The 19,238-nt window shown below is 44.6% G+C and overlaps 1 protein-coding gene across 1 annotated transcript in view; it reads right to left on the bottom strand.

The window, feature by feature from the left end:
* The window catches only part of LOC116974537, a 36,434-nt gene that overhangs the window by 8,399 nt on the left and 8,797 nt on the right, over nt 1-19,238 (bottom strand). The window contains exons 2-3 of the mRNA XM_033023112.1: nt 5,477-5,788; nt 1,412-1,447 (exon numbers count right to left, since the gene is read on the bottom strand). Of these exons, the coding sequence (XP_032879003.1) occupies nt 1,412-1,447; nt 5,477-5,788 (348 nt within the window). The remainder of the gene's footprint in view (nt 1-1,411; nt 1,448-5,476; nt 5,789-19,238) is intronic.

The following is a 19,238-nucleotide window of genomic DNA, read 5'->3' as shown; positions in this document are numbered from 1 at the left end:
ATGTTAGGGGAGCAGAATTAGGCCTTTTGGCCCATCAAGTCTACTCATCTGATAGATCATGTCTGATCTATCTTTCCCTCACAACCTCATTCTCCTGCCTTCTCCCCATAACCCTTGACACCCATACTAATCAAGAATATGTTAATCTCAATGTCAATGTCAATCTTAAAAATGTCCATTGACTTGGTCTCCACAGCCATCTGTGGTAATGAATTCCACAGATAAGCCACCCTCTGACTAAAAAAATTCCTCCTCATCTCCATCCTCTTTAAACTATGCCTTCTAGTCATTGACATTTCCACCCGAGGAAAAGTTTCTATCTGTCTATGTGTGGCTCATAATTATATAAACTTCTTTCAGGTCTCCCTCGGCCTTGCACGCTTCACAGAAAACAATCTAAGTTTGTCCAAACCCTCCTCTCCAATCCAGGCAGCGTCCTGCTGAACTTCTTCTGCACTCCCTCCAAAACGACCATGTTCCGTTTTATTCGAGACAACCCCTTCCTTTGATCAATCCAATCATTTAATTATCTAAAATCTTGACACGACACCAACTCATCTTTAATACTCGAGGATCGTGCAGCTTTTGAGATCCCCTATCTTTCTGCTGGCTCCTCTCTAACTCTGGGACCCGGCTCACCACTCTGACTCCTACAAACCTGAAGGAAGCCAGGTTTCCGGATGGAGCTTTGAATCATTGTGATTTAACTTCAACCCTTACGATCCCATCCCTTTGAAATGGAGGCCAATAATCCCAGGAATTCTGCAGTTTCTGCATATATCAAATTATTATTCTCACATCGCTAGCTCCAGGACACACAGCCAGTGACAATGGTGGCAGGTACACAAAAATGCTGGAGAAACTCAACGGGTGCAGCAGCATCTATGGAGCGAAGGAAATAGGCAACGTTTCGGGCCGAAACCCTTCTTCAGACTTACAGAGTTTCTCCAGCATTTTTGTGTACCTTCGATTTTCTAGCATCTGCAGTTCCTTCTTAAACACAATGGTGGCAGGACCTGATGTAGATCAGAATGGACTGAGATAATTGATGGTCTCATTTCAGAAGAATCTTGGTCGTTTATGTGAGGAGGGGTGAACTGGGATGAGAAACAGGGTGGTGGTGGTGAGAACTGAGAACTGCCTGAGGAGATAGTTGAGGCAGAAACTATAGTAACATTAGAAGAGATTTGAACAGGTATATGCATAGAAAAGGGTTTGAGGGATATGGGTCAATTGCGGGCAGGTGGGACTAGCATAGATGGGGCACCTTGGTCAGCATGGGTAAACTGGGCCGAAGGGCCTGTTTCCGTGCTGTATGACTCTAACAGTTTACCAACATCATCCAGGAAATGTGAGAACAGGAAAGCAAAGTCACGCATGAATTTGCCAAAGATTGTAGATTCAGACTCACCAGTCGTAGAGGTCTCATAAGAATCTGGCTTCACACCTTGGAAATGAGATAAATGTAATTTAAAAAAAATACTTTGACTTTTAAATTATGATAATCTTGCATTTTATATCCACAGGTCTGGATTCTGGTCCTGAACTCAAATCTTGGTCAAAGCAACGCAGATACAGAGCCACGACCATTGGGAGTCACCCGAATTGAGGGTACCTGCCTGTGATAATAACCAGATGATACTAGTTGTGAAGTCTTTGTACAATCGCAGTTCAACCACTTCCTCTGTCAGCCGTACCACCAACAACACACAATGGGTTGCAGTGTGCACCATCTACAAAATACACTGCAGTTACTCTCCTGGGCAACTCGAACATCGCTTCCTAATCAACAACAAGAGCAGGAGATGTAACTGGAACACCATCTTTCAGGTCTACAATCAACTCCCACACCACCCTAACTTGGCAATATACCACCATTGTTTCCTCTTTATTGGGTTTAATTCCTGGAACTCCCTCTCCATCAGCACAGTGGGATTACTTGCACCAGAAGAACGGCAGTGGTTGGAGGGGGTGGTTCATCCCCCACCTTCTCTGGGGCAGTTAGGGATGGGCAATAAATGCTGGTCTTGCCAATGTGGCACATGGATCCCATACACTGATCAAAGAGAAACAATCTCACCTGCATACCAGAATACCTGGCCACAATAGAATGTGGATGTGGCTGTTGAATTAAAACATTGACTCTAGCATTTAAGGATCCAAATTTGAGATCCTTTGCTGACAGGCCTGAACCTTTCACAATGTGAATGAATCTGAACCCTTCTCCATCTCACTTTCATATTGTGTGCATGGGGCTGGTTATCATGAAGGGCGGCCCTGATTGTGATATCACCTGGATTAGCATCATCAAGAGAATCCATTCTGATGTAACAATAAAGGAATTTATGGGTAGAGGGAGGGAAGAGAAGTGAGGAAAGGTTAATTTAACAACGGCGCCCATTGAAATGGAACTGTAACCAAGTGCTGGATGAAATCATTTTAGATCTTTGGGCCCGGATGGAATTGGAGACTTTTCTGTTTTTATTTAGCAGGCACCTGGAGGCTTTCCAAACTCTAGCTACAGTTCCATAGTGAATTTCTTTATTTAGTCAGGAGATCTTTTTACACAAAGGGTGGTGGGTGTATGGAACGAGCTGTCGGAGGAGGTAGTTGAGGCAGGTACTGTCGCAATGTTTAATAAATATTTGAACAGGTACATGGAAAGGACAGGTTTAGATGGATATGGGCCAAATGCAGGCAGCTGGGACGAGTGTAGATGGGGCATGTTGGTCGATGTGGGCAAGTTGGGTCAAAGGGCCTGTTTCCATGCTGTATCACTCTATGACTCTATCTGGGCATTGCGGGCAAGGCCAGCATTTATTACCTATCCGAGTGCTGAGGTCGGAGGCCCAAGTCCTCAGGCCGCCGAAGACAAAGGGGGATCCATGCAGGTGGGCCGCCGAGAATTAAGGGGGGGGACCATTGGGGCAAGAAAGGGTACTTGATGCCCTGTACGTGCCGACTCTTTGTATGCCTAAGTATGCAAAACAAGTTATCTCAGTATGACTTGCGGCAATAAAAGTATCTCATCTCATCTCATCTCACCTTAATTGTCATTTGAAGGCTGGTGGAACTGCCACAAGTCTGTTGGAAGGGAGTCCCAGGATTTAGACTCAATGAAGAAGTGGCGATATATTTCCAAGGTGGGATTGCAGGGGAGCTGCAGTGGGTGGTGTAACTTGTATTGGCTGCCTTGGCCTTTGTGGTAGAGATTGTTGATTTACGAGGTGCCGTAGGAGTAGCCCAGTGAGTAACTGCAATGCCATTCAGGTGGAATTTATTGTCATACTAGACCAAGTGCAGACCCGTTGGGTCTGTTCCCGCAACGCGCGATTGCGAGGGGAGGGGGCGGCCTGAGGCGTCACACACACACTAACTAACCTCTCACACACACACTAACCACCCCTCACACACACACACACACACTAACCAGCCCCATTGATATTATATTAAGAAGGGAGGGAGGAGAGGGGTAGGGCCGCCCAGCAGCCGTCGGCCTCAGAGTGAGCCTCAGCTCCATGGCCTCACATCCTCGGCGCTTCAGACAGGAGCAGAACAAAGCCATTCGGCCCATCTAATCTACTCCGCCATTCAATCGTGGCTAATCTATCATTCCCTCCTAACCCCTTTTTCCTGCCTTCTCCCCATAACCCCTGACACCCATACTAATCACAAATCTATCTATCTCTGCGTAAAAAATATCCATGCCTCCACAGCCTTCCGTGACAATGAATTCCACAGATTTGATACCCTCTGACTGCAGATGATAAGGGAACATTAGCAGCAACACAGGCACATACACTCAGACAGCGCATAAAAACATCTTATACTTAAATTATACATAATTTATGCATCAATTGTAGGACAGTGAAATTAACGTCCTTGTGCTAAAAACAATAAATTAGTGCAAAATGACACAATTAGAGAACAAATGCATGGTAGTGTAATGATTGTCTGTAGCGTTCCATTGTTGAGGTCAGGTTAACGTTGTGCAGATTGGTTCAAGAATCTGATAGCTGTAAGAAAGTAACTGTTCCTGAACCCAGCGAAGTGGGACTTCACCCCCTGTCCTATGGTGAAAAGAGGGAACGGCTCTGATGACAGGGATTCTTGAATTTAGCTGCGCCTGCTCGAGGCAGTGCTTCATTAGATGCTTGTGATGGACTGGACTGAGTGGATTTTAGATGGTACATACTGTGGTGCACTGGTGGTGGCGGGAGTACCTGTTGAAAGTGGTGCATGGGGTATCAATCAAATGGGCTGATTTGAACAGGATAGTCTAGAACTTCTTGAGAGTTGTTGGAGTTTCACTCCCCTAGGCAGCTGGAGAGTGTTCCATCACTCTCCTGACATGCCTTCTGTGGGCGAGGGGGCGTCAGGAGGCGAGTCACTCATCACAGGATACTTGCTTCTCACAGGATACTTGAGCATGTGAGCATGATCTTTTTTGGTTTGGTTTAGTTTAGAGCTACATCGCGGAAACCTTCAGCCCACCTAGTCCGTGTCGACCAGCGATCTCCGTACATTAACACTATCTTACACGCCCGAGGGACAATTTACAATTATACCGAGCCAATTAACCTACAAAACTGTACATCTTTGGAAAGTGGGAGATCCCGGAGAAAACCCTCGCAGGTCACATGGAGAACGTACAAACTCTATACAGACAGCACCCGTTGGCAGGATCGAACCCGGGTCTCTGGTGCTGTACGGCAGAAACTGTGTCACTGTTTCGCCCCATATTAACGGGACACATGCAGTTAAAATCTGGTCAATGGCTCTGCCGTGGTAAAGTCATTAAATAACCACTGTTGGTGGGAAGACTCCCCTGAGATGGTCACAGCTTGACCTGATCATGTATTTATTTATTTATTTATTTATTTATGAAGGTGCAGTTTCTTTATTGTATATTTATCTGTCCTGTTGTTGTGCTAATCGGCAGCAAGTAAGAATTTAATTGTTCCATTCTCAGTGCATATCGCAATGCCTTGACTCTCATGACTCTTGGTACTCTTGACCTCCAACGACCACAACCATCTTCTGTTGTGTGAATTTTGACTCCACCCACCTGAGTGCTTCCCTTTGATGCCCATTGATTACAGTTTTAACAAGGCTCCTTGATACCAAACATGGGCACATGCGGTCTTGATGTCAATGGCGGCCACCCTGCCCTCCCCTCTGCAATTCAGTTCTTTCCTCCACCTTTGACCAAGGCTGCGATGAGGCCCGGAGCCGAGGGGTCCTGGTGAAACCCAAACTGGGCAGCGGTGAGCAGATTATTGGTGAGTGAGTGCCGCCTGATAGCAGTGTCAACCACACTCCCCCCTCCCCCCCAGTCAGTTCGGATGGTGAGACTGGGCAAGGTGTGGTTCAGCACCATCATCACACCCAGATCATACCTGGTCAGTTTAAATTTTCTTCAATACAAAGATGTTTCAGTCAATAAATTTCCACAGTTAAGAATCACGGTACTCACCATGTACGTTCACAGTGATAATGTGCCCCTGTGTGGTTCGACCACCTTGAGTAGCGATACATTGATACTTGCCACTGTCAGCCAGGTTAACAGAAGAGACTGTGTAAGCCACAAATATCACCGAGCTAGAATTTATCACGTTTTTCACATCTATTTTTTCAGAATTGTTTGCACTCGTCTTATACCAAATTATGGAATTTGGTATTAATTTACAAAGCTGTACTGTACAATTTAAAACCAGAGTGTCTCCAATGGAATAGTTGTGTGTAGCTTTAGGATACATCACAGAGGGACAAGTATCCGTTTTGTTTCCTGCAAATGAAAAAAATGAGATAATTAGAAAGGCAGTTGCAAATAGTGGCCTAGACATCTAATCAGTTTTGTTTCCTTCAAGTTCAATAACTGCTATTTGTATTTATTATACTACATCATGTGCTACTGGAGGGTCTTTTGTGTCCAAATCGCTCATTACATCTGGGCAGAGCTCAGCTGCAGTTTGGAAATATGAGCCACAGGTAAGTCATAGATCTAAGCTAGGAAACACAGTTCTATGACAATAATGTGCAAGATCCTCTAATACTGAATTACATTTACTGTGTGTCACAATTATACCAATACCTGTATGCTTGATGTAAGCTGCAGTGTTTACAAGTCGACTATTAAGTTCACCTGCATTTCCCCCAACCTCATCTATTGCATCCGCTGCTCTAGATGTCAGCTGATCTATATCGGTGAGACCAAACGGAGGCTTGGCGATCGTTTCGCCGAACATCTCCGCTCGGTCCACACTAACCAACCTGACCTCCCGGTGGCTCAGCACTTCAACTCCCCCTCCCATTCCATATCCGACCTCTCTGTCCTGGGTCTCCTCCATGGCCAGAGTGAGCAACACCGGAAATTGGAGGAACAGCACCTCATATTCCGCTTGGGGAGTCTGCATCCTGGGGGCATGAACATTGAATTCTCCCAATTTTGTTAGCCCTTGCTGTCTCCTCCCCTTCCTCAGCCCTCAGGCTATCTCCTCCCATCCCTCAGCCCTTGGGCTCCTCCTCCTCCTTTTTCCTTTCTTCCCCCTGCCACCACCCCCCCCCCCCCCCCCATCAGTCTGAAGAAGGGTTTTGGGTCGAAACGTTGCCTATTTCCTTCACTCCATAGATGCTGCTGCACCCGCTGAGTTTCTCCAGCATTTTTGTGTACCATCGATTTTCCAGCATCTGCAGTTCCTTCTTAAAGACTATTAAGTTCATGTTGTCAATGCAACATTGGCATAAATAAATGTAGAAACATGTAAAGGGCAGAGATATCCACAGAGCTGTAGAGGGGGAATGAGTGGATGGTTGGAGAGTATTTTCAAGAGCTAGCATAGACTCGATGGGCTGAACAATCGTGTTCCGTGTTAATTTAATCTATGATTTTGTACCTGTTATCCAAAGAACACAGTGGATTTTATTTGCACAAGTTCCTCTGAGAGAAAAACAATTAAATGAATGGTTTCCACATTTGACAATGGAACGCCGCAGCATGTCATATCTTCAATGCAATTGTTTTTTGTCACATCAATGCACGAATCGACCAACATTTTACTTTCAGTATTAATCTTTATGTGTTAAATCCTATGTCTAATCTCCTGTCTGGGGCTTGACCTGTGAAGTGTATTTTCCAGAGGTTTGCATTGTGCTCTTTACCCCAACTTTACAGAACAGGATGTGAGTCAGTGAAGCTCATGAGTCCCTCCAAAACAACCACCTACCAACCCTGGTTTCACCAAACCTTTCTCTTCTCTCTCTCCTCCAAAGTTTCCACTCTGGTTCTTACAAGCTACATCTATGCTGGTCTCACGTCATTGCAACCCTGCAAATGGTTTGCAAAAGGTTATACCCACTAAACCTCGCTGGATTTTAATTTTTGGATATATTTGTACAAAAACAATTGTTTCCTGCATAAAACTTCATAAATTCTGGTGCGATATTTTTGATATATTTACAAAATTATTCAAGATAAAAATGGAGCCTAACACTGAAATGATTATACTTGGAGTAACGGGAGACGGGAATAAATTAAACACATTTCAAATTTCATTTTTTAATTATGGGTTAATAATAGCAAAAAAACTTATACTCAAATTTTGGAAAAATACACCCATACCAACGCTTAAAATGTGGATTATAAATATGTTGGACACAGCACATCTTGAAGAAATGCAATTCCTCCTAATAGATAAACCAGACCAATTCTTAACGAGTTGGTCTCCATTTATTTACTTCTTGGATACATTTGGTGCAACAGAATCGTAAAAACTGACTGTTTCAGGTCTCGGTGAAAGATGGTGAAGAATACAAATACTCATCTCCTATCTCCTATTTTCTACTCTTTCTCTGTCTCTTTTTTCTTTTCTACTTTTCTCCCTCACTCTCTCTCTCTTTGCGGTTTTTTTTTCTTTTCACACACTACACGTTTTTCTACTATTATCTATTTTCTTTTTCTCTCTCCCATTTCTAAAAATTTTTTTTTTAAATGAGGCTGTACATAGAATGTAACATGCCAACATATATTTGGCACCTGAAAAAAGGTACCACTGTATTGTATTTACTTCTAATAAATTAAAAAAACAAAAAAAACAAAAACACTTAAAAAAACCATCAAAATCATAATGCAAATACATACAGACTCCCGTAGATGTACAGGGTGTAAGCGAGAACCTCAGGCTTAGGACAGAAGGAGAATGGACGATAGTCTTGTTTCATGGACAGGCACTTGTGTGTGAGGAGCAGGAGAGAAAGGAAGAGAGAAGAAAAAAAGGAAGTGTGTGAGAGAGCGTGCGGGAGTGTAAGAGTGAGAGAAAGAGAGAGAGGGATAGAGAGAGGGATACAGAGAGGGAGAGAGAGAAAGGTGGGTAGAAAAAGGAAAAAATAAAAAGAAGGAAAGTAAATTGATTTGGAAGAAAGAAAATGTGAAGAGAGAGTTAGAGTTAAATAAGGAGAAGGAAAAATAAATCTGAAAGTGAACGGATGAGTCAGTGGCAGACGTTAGGCATAAAAGGAGTAAGAAGTTAGAGAGTGAGTGAAGTGTGTGTAGGAAGGAACTGCAGATGCTGGTTTAAACTGAAGATAGTCACAAAAAACTGGAGTAACTTAGTTGGTCAAACAGCAACTCAGGAGATAAGGAATAGGTGATGTTTTGGGTCATAGAAACAGAAATATAGAATATAGGTGTAGGAGGAGGCTGTTTGGCCCTTCGAGCCAGCACCACCATTCATTGTGATCATGGCTGATAATCCACAATCAGTAACCCGTGCCTACCTTCTCCCCGTACCCCATGATTCCACTAGACCCAAGAACTCTATCTAACTCTCTTTCAAATTCACCCAGTGAATTGGCCTCTACTGCTTTCTGTGGCAGAGAATTCCACAAATTCACATGAAAAAGTTTATTCTCATCTCAGTTTTAAATGTCCTCCCCTTTATTCTTAGACGGTGGCCCCTGGTTCTGGACTCCCCCAACATTGGGAACATTTTTCCTGCATCGATCTTGTTCAGCCCTCTTATAATTTTATCTGTTTCTATAAGATATCCTCTCATCCTTCTAAGTGAATACAAGCCCAGGGGAAAGAGAAATTAGAGATGTAAACGGTGATATAGAGATATATAAAATAAATGAATGAAAGATATGTGAAGAGGCATCTCTCACACTGTTGTGAGCATCCTGACAGGGATTTAGTGCATAATGTGATCATGGCTGATCATCCCCAATCAGTACCCTGTTCCTGCCTTTTCCCCATATCCCCTGACTCCACTATCTTTAAGAGCTCTATCGAGATGATCATCTAGCTTCAGTCTCCTGTTCCTGCTTTCTCCCCACATGCAGTCATCTTTGTGGCAAGAAGATTAACACTCACTGAGTCTTGAACCTAATTAATGATTTGGACTCCACCGCTCCCTGTCGTGGGGAATTCTACCGGCTCGCCACTCATTGTAAGTAGGTTTTCCTCAGCCTTGTCCTAAACCTCTTGGATAACACACAGGTCACTGACTCCGTGCTGGCAGAGATGGTCCTTAGACTGTGATCCCTGGTCCCAGACTCCTGGTCATCTGAAATATCTTCCTGCATCCAGTCTGTCAGTAATATTTAGATTTTGTAGCCTTATGAGATCCCCCCCTCATTCATCTAAACTCTGGTGGGTCGAGTCGACCCATCAAACCTGCCATCCCTGGAATCAGCTGACTGTACTCCTACCACAGGAGGACTGTCCTTCCTCAAGGAAGGAGAGACCAAAACTACACACGGTACCCCCAGGTGGAACATCACTGTTACACCTTTCTGAATGCCGAGGTCTTGAAAAGAACTGGTTTAAGTGCTGAAATCTGTATGAACGGGGTGGTGTGTGAAATAGACACAAAAAGCTGAAGTAACAGCAAATCAGGCAGAATCTCATGAAGAAAATAACTAGTCGACGTTTTGGGTAACGAGACCCTTCTTCACACTGAGAGTCGGGAGAGGGGGAAACTGGGAGATATGAAAAGGACATAGAACAAAAGAATGAAAGATATGCAAAAAAACAATTGCAAAACCAGCAACGATGATCAAGTAAAGGTGGAGCCCACAATGGTCCGTTGTTGGGTGCTAATGCTAATAATACATGTTTCAGTTTTGAGCTGAACGCCTTATTTCTGGGCAAGTTCCAACGGAATGTATAAGATATCCCTGCATATCCATGTTCCACTCTAAAAGCCTCTTAAACCCCTCTATCACATCTAGTGATAGGACAGCCGTAGATTGCAGCAGAGTGGTAGAGAGGGGCTTGAGGATGTTGTTGCTGCAGCTGGTCGAGGTGTATTTTCCAGTCTGCGACACATTCCATGTCACTCTGAGTCAGTGGGCCTGTGGTTAAACCACCTCCGTCAGCCTGAGTCTATCACCCGTGCCCTACCCTCTCCCTCAGCTGGTGAAACTCAGGTGACTCAGTGGATTAATCCAAAATTAGATGTGAACAAACAGAGGTTGGCTTCCTCCTATTCACCCGTCATTCACTTTCAGGCTCATCACATCAACTGCGACTTGACTCATTTAAAAACTCTGAGATAAGTTCATACGTTTGTTCATAAGTCCATAGGAGCAGAATTAAGCCACTCGGCCCACTGAGTCAACTCCGCCATTCAACTCTGGATGATCTACCTTTCCCTCTCAACCCCATTCTCCTGCCTTCACCCCATAACCCCTGACACCCGCACTAATCAAGAAACAAGATCAGACCTTCTTTTGTCTCCAGCTGTGGCTGTTGCCCTGGGGAGTTCGGCACTGTGAGAGGGTCAATACCGAGGGAGTGCTGCACTGCAGGAGGGCAGTTCAGAGGGAGAGCTGCACTTAGGAGGGGCAGTACTGGTGGAGTGCTGCACAATGGGAGGTTCAAAACCTAGGGGAAGCTGCACAGTTTTTTTTGTTTTTTTAATCAAAACATTTATTCAATTATTAAAAAATAATATTTACACTACATTGAAACAAGCCAGAACCCACCACCATACTACAATACAAACATATATCCATATTAAACTACTATACAACTATGTTACAATTCTTGGTACACAAAAATGCTGGAGAAACTCAGCGGGTGCAGCAGCATCTATGGAGCGAAGGAAATAGGCAACGTTTCGGGCCGAAACCCTTCTTCAGACTCACAATCGTATGTTACAATCCTTATTGAGGATACATTCAACACCCTGCGGTCCCGGAACTCCCTCAGGGTGCCCGTGGACTGGGCGTATTCCCTTTCTCAACTCACCCGGGCACGGACGTAACCCCGGAAAAGGGGCAGGCAGCCGGCTCGGGTAGAGCCCTCCACCGCCTGGCGACTTGACTCTCGGATGGCCAGCTTGGCCAGGCCCAGGAGCAACCCAACCAGGACATTGAGAATTGCACTGTTGGAGGGTCAGCACTAAGGAAGCACCGCACTGTAGGGGAGTCAATACCGAGCGAGCACCACATTACTGAGTGGGAGATCTGAGGGAAAGCCACACTAGGATTTTCAGTACTGGGGGCCCACCGAGCCACCAAGGGTCAGTCCTCAGACCCCCTTTAGTCTATGGGTGGTGAACCAATGGAATTCATAGTTGGCATGGACTATGGCTAAATCTTTTAGGGCTGAGATGTGAAAAACATTTTTTACACAGAGAGTGGTGAATCTGTGGAATTCTCTGCCACAGAATGTAGTTGAGGCCAGTTCATTGGCTATATTTAAGAGGGAGTTAGACGTGGCTCTTGTGGCTAAAGGGATCAGGGGGTATGGAGAGAAGGCAGGTACAGGATACTGAATTGGATGATCAGCCATGATCATATTGAATGGCGGTGCAGGCTCGAAGGGCCGAATGGCCTACTCCTGCACCTATTTTCTATGTAGTTTATGTAGTCTTCCTGGCGAAGGTCTCCCAGCACCCAGTCCTGGGTTAGCTCGAAACAGTCTGCTGCCTGACTTCTTGTTGATGACATGGAACCAAGGGATCTGACTCGAACCTTTCTCATTGTGGGGCACCCAGCAGTGCTGGAGCTGGGACTTGGCTTGTCAATAATCTAACCTACCCTGCAGGAATCCTTCATATCCTGTCCCACCTCACCAGACATTGGCTGCTGAGTTTGGTTTAGTTTAGTTTAGTTTAGTTTAGTTTAGTATAGATTAGTTTAGTTTAGTTTAGTTTAGATATGCAGTGTGGAAACAGTCCCTTCACCCCACTGAGTCCATGCCAACCAGCCAGCAATCAGCCATACTCTAGTTCCGTCCTGCACTAGGGACAATTTACAGAAGCCAATTAACCCACAAACCCGTGTGTCTTTGGAATGTGAGAAGAAACCAGAGATGGTCATAGGGAGAAGGTACAAACTCCATACAGATAGCACCCGAGGTAAATATTGAACCCAGGTCTCTGGCTTGGCAAGGCAGCAACGCCACCACTGTGCCACTGAGCCACCCCAAACACACTAGTGTGACTTTTCAACAAATTAAAGTTGGTACAATAGTTCTTGACAATCTCAAAGAAAAAAATCCAAAGCAAACATGTATTTGTATTTTCCCCAAATACTAAACTTTTATAAGCAATACATGAAAAGAAAAAGTATAATGCATAGTGAATACACATGGCCTTTTAATAACCCTGAAGTGTTACCTCCCAAAGTCAGGGACAGAGATACAGCAGGGAATATGTAATTCAGCCCACTGAGTCCACACCATCAAACATCCATTTTTACATGAATCTGACTCTAACCCATTTTATTCTCCCCATTAATCCCAAAGATGTGCAAGTGTGCAGGTTAATTAGCTTCGGTAAGAATTGTAAATTGTCCCTCATGTGTAGGGTAGCGTTAGTGTTAGTGTAAGGGTTGGCATGGTCTCGGTGGGCCGAAGGGCCTTTTATCTCTAGACTGAACTAAACTCAGTTGGGTATAAATGATCCTGCAGTATTATTTATCGGCAGTGGACAACTTCTGCCTGGCACTCTGGATGATATCTGGTATTGGTATTAGTTTATTACTATCACGTGTACCAAGATATAGTGGAAAACTGCTCCCCATGCAGATCATTTCATTCATAAGTACATCAGATAGTGCAAAGGAGAAAATAAACAGAGTGCTGAATATAATGTTATACTCAAAGCGTAGATTTAAAAAATCACAATGGGTGCAATAGATTGGGATATCAATAATCTATATCTATCTATCTATATTTAAAACTGTGTGTGTGTGTGTGTGTGTTTCTGCCTGTCTTGTGGCTGCCAGCCTTTGATTCGTTGCTACGCCAACACCACACGCAGAAACGCTGAGATTTTTTCCATTTCGGTAGAGATTCCACTTTTCATTCCAAGTATCCACTCCTGATTAAATGTCGTCGTGTTTATGTACACATTTTTAATAAAATCCTTCTCCCCCCCCCTCCCCCACTCATTCATTTTGTTGCCTCCTGCTGGCCAGCGACCATAACGGCTGCTATGCCAACACCAGAAGCAGAAAAGCCGAGATTTTTTCCATTTCGGTAGAGATTTCACTTTTCATTCCAAGTAACCACTCCTGATTAAATTTCGTCGTGTTTATGTACACTTTTTTAATAAAATCCTTCTCCCCCCACCCCCACTCACTCATTTTGTCGCCTCCTGCTGGCCAGCGACCATAACGGCTGCTGGCGCCCGCCTCTCGCCTCAAAGACGCCATTTAAAAACAGCCGCACTGCTGAGTGCTGCAATCTTACGTTCGGGAACGGCTTGAGTTGGAGGACCACGTCTCCCGTGGGGGATACGGGTAGGGAACGGCTGCGTTGGGGGAGCAGACCCAACGGGTCTGCATTTAGTTTAGTTAACATATAAAAGAGGTCCGATAACGAGTCAGATGACAGCAGGGGAGAAGCTGTTTATGAATCTAGTGGCACATGCTATCAAGCTTTTGTATTTTCCATCTGATGGGAGAGGAGAAAAGAGAGAATGACTGGGGTGTGAGTGATCCTTGATTATGTTGGCTGCTTACACAAGGCAATGTGAAGTGTTGATGCAGGAGTCTGGTTTGGATGATGAACTGGGCTGCGTCCACAACTCTGCAAATTCTTGCGATCTTGGGCAATCTACGGCAGATTTTCCAACTGTGTGTTTGAGGGATCTTGATGTGAAAATCTGTAACCGTGTTTTCTACATAAGGCCATGGGAACCACAGTAGGCCCTTTTGTCCCATCACACCTGCCATTGTTCATTGAGATCATGCGGGAACCACAGTAGGCCCTTTTGTCCCATCACACCTGCCATTGTTCATTGCGATCATGCTGATGTCCTACCTCAACACCATGCTCTAACCTAATCCCATAACCCTTGCTTTACCAGGAATTTCTCCTTATCCTCTGCCCCAGAAGTTACAACTCTCACTGGCAAAGAAGCACTCTGCAATGTTTGGAGGTCATGAAGGATGCAAGTGTTTTTTTCCCGATACGGGGAGGTTGAATTTTTTTTCCTCACTTCTCTATAAATGCCATCAGGTAATTTAAGGGAGGAATTGAAATCACATTTCAACAAAATTGTGTCAAAAAGTGAAGTATGACAGGAAATCATGTTACACGATACTTCCTCAATATCCACCCCGACCACAGATGCATGGAGTGATAACAGAATAGAATGTCATTTATTGTCATTCAAATATACAAGGTTCAAACGAAATTTCGTTCCTGCAGTCACAAAGGCAACAAAAAAACAAAACACACAATTAACACAATTCCACACAAACATCCATCACAATGAATCTCCAAACACCTCCTTGGAAGGCAAAAGTCTTATCTCTTCCCTGTTCTCTGTTCTTTATTCTTCTTCCGCAGTCAGGCATTCAAACTGCTGCATCGATCTAATCAAGACTCTTGATGTTAGAGCCCCCGGCGGGCGATGGTAAGTCGTGACGGGCGATGTAAGGCCCTGCTCCGGGTCGATTTAAACCCCTTGATTCAGGCAGGCGAAGTTGCCGTTGCGGGAGCTCCGAAAAGCGGTCTCCCACCAGGGACCCGCGAGCTCCCGATGTTACCGTCCACAGGCCTGCAGCCGAAGCCTCCGAGCTCCGAAGTCGGGTCGCAGCCGCCCGCCACCACAGCGCTCCGCGCCCCGCGCTCCGAAATCAGCCAGCTCCGCCATGGTGAGTCTGCAGGCTCTGCGACTGGAGCCCCCGGGTCGATTCCAGTTGGAGGCCGCCGGCTCCACGATGTTAGGTCTAACGACAACGGAGACTTGACAGGGAAAAGGTCGAGTCCCCGTACGAGGAAGAGATTTAAAAGTTCCCCCCGCCCCCCACATATACACAGCTGAAAATAAAATAAAACTAAAACCAAAAACATACACCTAACAGGACCAAAAGAAAGAAAAGACAGACGGACTGCAGTCGAGCCGTTGCCACAAGGTGCCGCCACACCGAACCAATTAGAATGGCTACGCTTGGATCAATTCTCTCTCAACTGTTACTGGGAGTTATTTTAAGACAGATCATTTGTGTGATCAAACTGTCTTTCATTCATTGTATTTGACTGGAAAAGTAGAAGACTAATCAGGTATAGAAGTAAACTCGACCAGAATACAGACTGAACACAACTAATACGAACCCAAATGACGTTATTGCTGCGTCCATATCCAACTTATATAGAGAAGTGAGAAATAAAACTTGCAATGTTGCCAATGCAATGTTCAAACACGGAGGACATGGATAGGACAGTCTGAAGAAGGGTTTCGACCCGAAACGTTGCCTATTTCCTTCGCTCCATAGATGCTGCCTCACCCACTGAGTTTCTCCAGCATTTTTGTCTACCTTGGATAGGACAGGTTTGGAGGGATATGGACCAAACGCGGGCAGGTGGGACTAGTGTAGCTGGGGCATGTGGGAGAAGGGCCTGTTTCCACACTGTATCACTCTATGACTATATGACACACGTAGAGTTCCAAGCAAATGCTTTAGCCAAATATTTATCTGACCAAGACAGGATTCTGAGAGCATTATCTTCTTTTTGTGAGGTTTTGGTCTTTTCTGTTTGATGCAGTTATGGAGTCATACAGTCATAACATCATAGAGCACAGAAAAAAAAACCTTTGTCTCAACTCTTCCGGGCCGACTAATGTGCCCCATCAAAGTCAGTCCCATTTGTCCGCATTTGATCCATATCCTTCCAAACGTTTCCTATTCATACACATGTCCACATCATTTTAAATACTGTTAATGTTCTCTATCCTCTGGCAATTAGTTCCATATACCCACCAGCCTCTGCGTGAAAGAAAATGCCCCTTAGGTGTCTATTAAATCTATACCCTCTAGTTCTTGATTTTCCAAAAGACTGTGTGCATTCAACTTAGTTATGCCCCTCATGATTGTATACATGTCTATAATATTAACCCTCAGTGTCCTGTGCTCCAGGAACAAAATCCAAACCCGTTCAAAATCTTTTTATAATTCAGGCCCTTGAGTCCTGGCAACACCTTTGTAAATCTTCTCTGCACGCTTTCCAACTTATAGGCATCTTTCTTATAACAGGGCAATAAACCTGCACACAGTACTTCAAGTGTGGCCTGACCAACTTCTTCACTCAAATCCCCGATTAATGAATGTCAGCATGCCAAAAGCCTTCGTTATCACCCTGTCTACCTGTAACATCACTATCAGGAATCTATGTACTTGTACTCCTTGAAGTGGAAACAAGGAACCAGGGATTCCTTGGGATGTCAGGACTTTCATATGAAGAAGGACTGGATAGACTCGGCTTGTACTCGCTAGAATTTAGAAGATTGAGGGGGGATCTTATAGAAACTTACAAAATTCTTAAGGGGTTGGACAGGCTAGATGCAGGAAGATTGTTCCCGATGTTGGGGAAGTCCAGAACAAGGGGTCACAGTTTAAGGATAAGGGGGAAGCCTTTTAGGACCGAGATGAGAAAAACATTTTTCACACAGAGAGTGGTGAATCTCTGGAATTCTCTGCCACAGACGGTAGTTGAGGCCAGTTCATTGGCTATATTTAAGAGGGAGTTAGATGTGGCCCTTGTGGCTAAAGGGATCAGGGGGTATGGAGAGAAGGCAGGTATGGGATACTGAGTTGGATGATCAGCCATGATCATATTGTATGGCGGTGCAGGCTCGAAGGGCCAAATGGCCTACTCCTGCACCTATTTTCTATGTTTCTGTTTCCAAGGAATTGTAGATTCTGGTATACCAAAGAAAGACTCGAAATGCTGGAATAACTCGGGCAGGTTAGGCTGCATCCCTGGAGAACGTGGATAGTTGACGTTTTGGGGCTGTCTGAGGCAGAGTCCCAAACCAAAATGTCACCTATCAATGTTCGCCAGGGATGTTGCCTGATCCACTGAGTTACTCCAGCATTTTGTGCATTTCTTTTGTACTCCTGGTTCTCTCTGCTGGACAACATACCGCAGGGCCTCGCCATTCACTGTGAAGGTCTTTCCTTGAATGTCTTCCCAAAATACAGCTGCACACAGTTAGTGGGCACATTTTGAGATAGACTCTGCAAACTGAGTTACAGGCTGGAAAGGTTATTGTAATACACATGTCCAGAGCACTGCATAAGGTTTTTGATACCGACTGGCAGTTCTTACATAAAAAAATCCCTAAAGTCTAAAATGACTATCAAATATTAATCTGTTGTAAAAGTAGAACAGCCTGGGATCCCGTTGAGTGACCATATTTGTCCATGAGCCACATGGTTTGCAGTATGATGCTCAGGTTTGTGGTCAGATACCTTCAGTGGTGTCTGTGTGGAGACCACTCACGCACACAGAGGCCTTCCTCTGCTATACCTTGGTCATAAAGTGAACGGCATTTACTGTTTGATTATAGTTACCAGTACATGCGACCCAGAACCCGACTAATTATGACTTTCAAAAGACATTTGAATAGATATATGTATAGGAAGGGTTGAGTCTAGGTCAAATGCAGGCAAATGGTACTAGCTCAGAAGGCCAACTTGGTCAGCATGGACCAGTTGGGCCAAAGGGCCTGCTTCTGCCCTACAGCTTTATGACTCTACAACCCCTCCCCAGCTGGACAATGGAAGTGGCTTCAACAAGAAATTTCAAGAGATGAATACCTGAAAAGAAGAAATAAATTGCCATTTGGTCCTTTGAGCCAGCACCGCAATTCAATGTGATCATGGCTGATCATCCACAATCAGTACCCCGTTCCTGCCTTCTTCCCATACCCCTTGATTCCGCTGGCCCTAAGAGCTCTATCTAACTCTCTTTTGAATGCATCCAGTGAATCGGTCCCCACTGCCTTCTGAGGCAGAGAATTCCACAAATTCGCAACTCTCTGGGTGAAAAGGTTTTCCTCATCTCAGTTCTAAATGGACTACCCCTTATTCTTAAACTGTGGCCCCTGGTTCTGGACTCCCCCAACATCGGGAACATGTTTCCTGCATCTAGCATGTCAAATCCCTTAATAATTTTATATGTTTCTATAAGATCCCCTCTCATTCTTCTAAACTCCAGTGAATACAAGCCCAGTCGATCCATTCTTTCCTCATATGACAGTCCCACCATCCCGGGAATTAACCTTGTGAACCTACGCTGAACTCCCTCAATAGCAAGAATGTCCGTCCTCAAATTAGGAGACCAAAACTGCACACAATACTCCAGGTGTGGTCTTACCAGGGCCCTGTACAACTGCAGAAGGACATCTTTGCTCCTATACTCAGCTCCTCTAGTTATGAAGGCCAACATGCCCATTAGCTTTCTTCACTGCCTGTTGCACCTGTCAGCTTATTTCAGGCACATGCCGCACTGGCACGTAGGCACTGAGCACTAGGCAGTCAGTCGACTTTTAAAAATTGTACAAATGCACAGAAAATCGTGAAAACCGTGCATGCGCAGATCGATCCTGTAAACAGGCAGACGACTTTTAAAAAATCTTTTCAAACCACGCATGCACAGTTTGGTTTCCACTCCTGTAGGCATGCACAGCACCCTGCGCGCAGTCCACGGTGCAAAGGCAGAATTTCAGCTGCCTTTATTGCCCATTGTAAGTGAAGGCTTGAAGCAGTGTCTACGGCACGCGAGTTGAACATAGTTACGTGTATTACGCGTACTGCGGATGAAAGGCATGGGAGAATTATGTCTACTTAAGATCGATTATTGAAATAATAACCATTTAATAATAAATACAGAATTTAGTAAATGAATTGGAAATTTTTACTATTTATATTTAATAATTACTTTTTTTATAATTTTAGTCAGGATAGGCACTGCCTACCTTGCCTACCTTGAAGGC

The sequence above is a fragment of the Amblyraja radiata genome, chromosome 6 (assembly GCF_010909765.2).
Source record: "Amblyraja radiata isolate CabotCenter1 chromosome 6, sAmbRad1.1.pri, whole genome shotgun sequence".
NCBI lineage: Eukaryota > Metazoa > Chordata > Chondrichthyes > Rajiformes > Rajidae > Amblyraja > Amblyraja radiata.
Note: the sequence above shows the minus strand (reverse complement) of the source record. Positions and strands in the feature narration are given on the sequence as shown.